General features: G+C 34.3%; 1 protein-coding gene across 1 annotated transcript in view; it reads left to right on the forward strand.

Annotated features, from left to right (window-relative positions):
- LOC100542626 (collagen alpha-1(XXI) chain-like) overlaps positions 1-7,307 on the forward strand; it is a 24,898-nt gene that overhangs the window by 3,802 nt on the left and 13,789 nt on the right. Inside the window, exon 2 of the mRNA XM_031552249.1 lies at positions 7,062-7,115. Within this exon, the coding sequence (XP_031408109.1) occupies positions 7,062-7,115 (54 nt within the window). The remainder of the gene's footprint in view (positions 1-7,061; positions 7,116-7,307) is intronic.

Here is a 7,307-nt window from a genome sequence, read left to right on the forward strand (position 1 = left end):
TAAATCAGCTGTAGCTTTTTGCACTTGTTCTTTGTAAGGACATAATTGCAAGCCTATTAGATCATCTGCAGCTCTGGCCAGTACATTATTGTTCCTTACAGTACATTCTTGAGTGTTTTCCAGGCTAGCTTTTAGCTAGGAATGACAGAAGACCCTTTAAGTACACTGTGTAGGAAAACAGACCCCTCCTTTCGTCTTTTTATTCTGTTTTATTTATTTATTTATTTGCTGACTCTACTAGCACTTCATCCTTGCTGTCAGTGATTTTCCTGGTTTGAGATAAATTTGCTCATATGAATAATTTCAGCTGCATCCCATAGGAGAACTCTGGAAAGCAAGCTCTTAATTCAGACAGCACAATAGGCTTACAGGTAGTTGTGTAGTCAGTGTTGTTTAATCAAATGGTTTTTGCATGGAAAGCTTTTCCTGGAAAGTCAGTCTTTTTTGTTCCCAAACACATTTTTATGTTCTCCTCTAAAGTTATTCCAGTTTGCATATCTGGTATTCATTTTCTTGGAATAGTATAACTGGTCAACAGAATGTTTCTTCCTGTGAGAAAGATTTTAGGCATGCGTTTATATGTAACTGATATGTAACTGATTTTAAAGCTAAGCATCAGGAAAATTTATTTTTCATGGACTGCATAGATGGTTGTAGCACTTAAAGTTCGTTTTAGTCTGAAAAAATTCTAAACAATTCCCATGAATATCTTCAGTATTACCAGAAAATAATTGTTCACTTAGTATTACCTAGGAATATTTTTTGCTATAATACCTGGGGAAAGTGAATATAAACAGAACTCAGTTTCAATCATTCTTGAATTTAAAAAAAATAATACTTTGGGCTATAAGCTCTTTTCGGTATTATTTCCTTTCATCTATGTCTCTGTTTATTTTTCTTATATTGATACATTTAGAAAAGATCAAAGTAACTAGATAATAGCACAAAAATGAGAAGCATAATACTAATAATATTAATAATACTAATAATAATAATAAAAATACATTTATTTTCTAATAAATAATACTAATAATATATAATACTACTACTAATAATAAAAATACATTTATTTTCAATTAAAAATGTTATTCTCAACCTGAGATCATTTAATTGCCTTGCCAGGAGAAATTCCACTGGTAAATAAGTAGAAGGGTAAAAATAGTATTTGAATCTCAACTGGAACTCATTTTGATGGGAATTATTCATGAGAAAGAAGCAGCTGGAGTAGTTGCTTGGCCTAGAATCACAAAGCCATTTTTTATTCCAAAGGATACTATATACATGCTAGGGAAGAACTCAAACAGCAATCGCTTGTGGTTAATAGAGGTGACAGGTTATCAGTCTGCTGAAAGAAGTGGAGAAAAACTATATACTTACTTGTCACTTTTCAATTTTGAAACTTATGGCTGACAAATTTTGCCTATTTTCTTCTATTTCATCTAGTTTCATTAATGAAAATTTGGAACCATTTACCCTGTCTTTACTGTGCTCATAAGCAATAAGCAGTTTAAAATTAATCTACTGAGACTGGCTTTACTGGTGTGTGCAGATGCAGAGTTCATAAGCTATCAAAATTCTGGCATATTAAGTAATTTCTGGTCATTTCCATATTTCTTTTTAAAAATGTGTAGAACATTGTTACAGTTGTACTACCAAGAGTTGGTGGTAAACTGAGGATTGAATCTTTTATGAAGAACTTAGTATAATAGCCAGTTGTTTTAACAGTACTCGTGGAAGCAAAATGGATAATAGTTTCCTGTGTACTTAAGATTACCTGTGCTGTTGGATAGTTTGTCTAGGGATTTAAGTTGATATACTGCAGCTACTTTCTGCAGGAAACTTTTGTAAGCATAGTTGATAATTCCACTAGAAAATGCTGTTTTGATTTCCAGAAAAGTTATTTCTTAGTAACACTGAGACCTTGTTATTGTTAGTGGAACTATGTTTTCTCCATTTTGACTACCACAGTCATGTAATGGCTTCACTGAGACCTCCTACTTTGAATTCATGGTGATACCTTGTGCTGACTTGTGTTGCATACAGCTGTGCATCAAGCAGATACATTAGTGCAGATACAACTCCATCTGACTGTTTGCAACAGTGGGTAAGGGCAGACAATAGGGATGAACACCTAAGTGATGAATAGGAAGTTATACATGCAGAGTACATCATCTCATTTCCCAGCAGTGTAACGCTTGGGTTCTAAGCCAGGTATTATGATCTTATATCTAATAGCCTTGATGAAACTTTTCTTCTCCATGGTTCTTCAGCACAAGCAGATATTTATCACACATCATGCTCAGTTAAAATATACTGCCGGAGGCTCAGAGCTATGAAAACCTTGGCAGATGGTGGAGTAGCCAATGGAAGGAAGTGTAATCAAATGGAGAAAGAACTAAACAGTTCAAAGCAAAGCAAAATGAAAAAGGCAATAAATAAAGCAGGGAACAAGGCAATTAAAACTCTGTTCTGTACTTTTACCGTAATAATGTTTATGTGATGACTGACCTTTAATCAGGAGACACTTAAAAATTTACGTTGGAAAATAAAAGCTGCATTTGGTTACCTTTGGGATTTAATGTGGAATCTACCGTTCATTTTCGTATTTTGATATGTGTAGGCAGAGGAGCTTCACTGTATCCAGTAGAAGCAGATGGACACAAGTGTTTTAAGGGGCCCTGCTGTATTGTAGAGGTAGGACAGAAGAGATGGGACTTGTTTTGATCTCCATTTTGCCAGTGGAGCTATAGTGCTGCAGAAGCTCCTAAAGAAAGCTGTGAGGCCTGGTCTCCAAACACAGGACCAACTGGTATTCAACATGGCCAGAGGGGCAGGAAATGAGAAGCAGTAGGCAGATGAGTACGGACAGATTGGAGTGCTAGAGTAGGTTGTTTAAGGATGGGAAAAAAAAGCTTATTGAGAAAATTAGGAAGAAAGACCTAAGGAAGAAAAGTTAAGATGATTAAATTAAGATAACTTCTCAGAGAAAGCTAAAACGCTTCATTCAAATTCATCAAGTACTTTCTAACATTTCTGTTGCATTACAAGATTTTAGTTACTGTAGAGATGTTGCTGGTGAGATATACGATTATACTATAAAGTACAAATTTGAATATAGGCCATGGATACTTGTTTGAATGGTTATAAAGACTTATTTCCTTTGACATGAATTGAAATACATAATGTATTTCATGAACAGGGTTTAAAAGCTTTTCTTTTAACACTTTAGATGCCTGTTTTAAATGTACTGAAGATTTTCTACAGAGACTTCCACATGGAATCTGCAGACCTCTCTGTCAGGATGTTTTCCCAACACCAAGTCACAATTTTCTTTCTAAGTTGAATTCCATTATGATTAGTTATACCACTCTAAATAGTTCTGTTTACTTAGTGTTTACAGTCCTTAAATATCTTCAGACCATTACTTGATCTTTGGTTGTTTCCTAGCTGACTAGACCTTGTTTAATTCTCTCTTGACTTTTCAAAGTAGACCTGTTGTAATTGCTTTATCATTTATGTTGTTCAGTGACTTCCAAAAATTTTCAGTAAGGAAGTGTACAGTGCAAATACCAGATTTTATTTTAATTTATATTTTATTCATTTTATTTTATTTTTTATTTTTTCTGATGTGGTACACCCATGAATGCTGTCTGAACTTCTTCCCTTTAGGCATGCAAGTGCGTTGAAGATTTACCTCTGATATTGACTCTGCTATTGTACCTACAATGTCAATTTTGAGTTGATAATTGTCATACATCTCTCTTGCTCAATCTTTTTCCCCTTACAGATAAACTAACTTGAATTTCCCTACGAAGTTCTTATTTCACTGATGATGTTGGTGTTGCTAATTTGCTGTGTCCTTTATATGAATTCTTTAACCTAAGAAATCTGTTCTGCTTTTCCCTTTAGAACTATTTGTTCTTATTATTGTCTTGCTATCCAAATTCCAAAACTAAAGTCTGTCTGTGATTTTGTTACTATCTAGCCATCTGGTACCTAAGCATCATGGTATCTTGCTGATTATAATTTCACCTTACAGGTTTTCAATTATTTGAGATTTATGAGCATTGCTACTATCCACACAAATTGAGAGGGAGATTTTGTACACTCAGTTGCTCTGATGAAAAATAATAGAGAATATAAACAGAGTGCTATTGGAGTAGTGCTGTTTGACAACACTGATGAAACATTATAGGTGGTATTCAATTTAAGGCACCTACATTTAGTGTTTTTGTGTGTGCAAAGCACAGCACTGGATATCTAAAATTCCCTTGTTATTCAACATATTTATAACTACTATACCCCAGGAGGTACGATATTCTCATGCCATAGAGCTGTCTTGCCTGCAGCTGCTCTTTCAAAATGGTGAATGTCTTCCAAATAAATTGTGTGTTTGTCTTTTAGCACTCTGCAGGTGTCTAGGGTATATGAAAAGGCAGTAACTGCTTATGTTTAAGCTGTTACTCATCAAAACTGAGTATCAAGTTCAGGGTTAGCCATGATACTTTTCATACCATTTTTGTGTCTTCTGTGAACTGATGAGAGAAAGCCAAGAAAAGATTAATTCTATTTAGTGGCAGATTCTGTATTTTCACAGTATCAGGAAAGTGAATCTTCAGTCCTGAACTAGTTTGAACTAGTCAAATTAAAAGTGTACTTTCAGTTTTCTTCATTACATAAAATACGAGCTATGACACAGCTGCTCTCAGAGTGTATGTATGTATGTCACATATACACTTCTGTTGAGGGCTCTGTGAAGTTGAGGAAGGAGGACTTTTTCTGACTTTAATGAAAAAAATAGGTCTCAGTGTGTAGGTTGTAGACTGATAATCCACAATGTATTTGCCATTTAGAATATATGTTTTTAAGTTAGAGTTTTGTGAACAATAAGCAAGTATGCAGTTAGGTTAATATAAGCGAATAGAAGGAGATTATGCAAATTGTCAGTGATAAAATAATACATTGCTACTTTTTGATAAGTGGAAAAAGAAGTATTTCGAATGCTGGTTGTCATAACTTACAGAAACTTGCCCAAAGAATTGCTAGGCTAATAGAGAATCACATGTTGATTCTCTATTTTGTATCTTATCCGTTACAGCTTTTCATTGAACAAATACAATGAACATGTGCTTTATTTCTTCTGAACAGTATTACAAGGTCTAGCACTGAGTTAAATGTGCAGTTCTTGTAAGCTGAAAACTCTTGCCATCCTCCATTCATCTTTCAAATTTTGAAATTCAGTTCAGCCAGGAAATTATCTTCTGCTATTTCTTTTCTACTCAGAAGGAGAAGAAAGGGAAATTGCATTTCAGAGATCTAAAATATGAAATAAAGTTTTATTTATATAGGACTACATCCTACAGGAAGTCACACAAACTTTTTGCTTTCTTTGGAGTAGGAATAAAAGGACAAACTTTTAAAGGCATTTTGGCTTGGTGAGTTGCTTCAGCTACCCAGGAGCTTTATAAGAAATCTTGAAATGCTACACTATTTACAGCTAAAGCTGATTTTGCTAGAACTGCCTTGAGCATTAAAAGAGCATTGCTTGATAAAGAATCCATGTAGGACAGAGACCTAGAATTCTGTTTACTTCTATATTAAACATTACCAGCTGGCTCTTTGGGCATCTGCTCAAACATCTTTTGTGAAGAGGGCACAGAAAGTACTCTCTTGTATCTAACCAGTAAATAATTTTAGCTCTGTTTATTATTCCCAGACAGCTCTAACTTACTTGAAGGAGAAATCAGACATGAAAGTTGCCTTCCTTGTATTAAAAAGGTTCTGTTAGCTCTTGTACACTGGTGTGGAAATTCCCCTATTAAATTTTGTACTGTTTTTTAGACTGAAACTCATGTAGAAATGGGATTATTCATTCTTTCAGATCAAACCAAGACCAGATTCTGGACAGCTAACATTGAGTAGTCCATTTGTGTGGGGTTTATCAAATGAAATAATTTTTCTAAGTAGAGTTGAAAGTTACTACCTGTTGAAAGGCTTCAGCCAAATAAACTGAATTTTATAGCACAATTTCCTTTGTTGTTTTATATATTTTCTCAAAAAACCTTTCTTCTAGCTCATTTTCTTCATTGGAATGGCATGCTTTTAATGGAATTAAGTAGAATTCCCTGTTCTTCAGTAGCTTGTCTCTGTTTCAGGGTTCTTTTAAAGCACTGTTTAATTTTGCATAGATAACTTGCTATTTTTATAGTATATACTGAATCCAATCTACTAAGAAGTCTCAGGCATACGTTTGGGATTCTGTCTAGGTTCTCTTGCTCTTCAAATGCTGATTTCTAGTAAAGCATTCCTGAAATTCTCTTTTCATCTCATGAAATATTTAGTATTTCTTTTCTTTGTTCCAGTCATTCAAATTTCTTTTTTTTTTTCCTACATGTATAGCCTGTTATGTACTTCTAAGTTCATAGCTAAGTGGTTACTATTGAGAATGGAACTTTTATTATTATTGGAATTTTTATTATTATTTGGAGGTTGAACTAGATGATCTTTAAAGTTCCCTTCCAACCCAAACCATTCTATGACTCTGATTACTTAGAGATATTATAAAACGAGCTGCATAATGTATTAGAACATGCCTTGTTCATTAAAACTTTTTTTCTGTAACTAGAAATAAGCCTTTAAAACTCCTGGCATCCCTCAGCTACTTTTGTGGAAGGAAAAAAAAAAGGCGAAAAATGATGTCTACATATGTAGGTCAATTTGTTCTTTTTTTTTTCCTCTACAGAATGGTGAGTAAAACAATATGTTTGTTACATTCTCAAGTACAAATTCTAAAATAACTGATTTTCCTTATTGTCTGAAAAGATTCACTGAGTTAAAGTTTGGAGGCTGCAAACTTTAGATGCAGAACTGAAAATTTATGATCGCTGAAATTTAAATCTTGAAAGTAAGATTCTAATAGTAATTACTGAAATGTTTGTGACCTAACATGAAGAGCTGGGATAACAGTTCTTTAGTGGGATTTTTTTTTCCCCTAAGTAGGTGTTTGAAAAATTGTGAATATATCTTATGAAAAATCACAAATCTTGGTTCCTTTTTTTTAGGGTTATCAAGGATCAGCAGGAACTCCAGGTATCCCAGGAACTCCAGGGGTTCAAGTAAGATCCTATTTAATTTTCCACTCTACTCAGCGCTGGTATGGTATCACATTTAGCTCTGCATGCAGGTTTGGATGCCACAATATAAGGACATAAAAATATTAGAGAGTGCCCAGTGGAGGGCTGGAGGGCATGATATATGAGGAGCGGCTGAGGTCCCTTGTGTGCTCAGCCCAGAGCAGAGGAGTTGAT

Source organism: Meleagris gallopavo, chromosome 2 (genome assembly GCF_000146605.3).
Source record: "Meleagris gallopavo isolate NT-WF06-2002-E0010 breed Aviagen turkey brand Nicholas breeding stock chromosome 2, Turkey_5.1, whole genome shotgun sequence".
Lineage (NCBI taxonomy): Eukaryota > Metazoa > Chordata > Aves > Galliformes > Phasianidae > Meleagris > Meleagris gallopavo.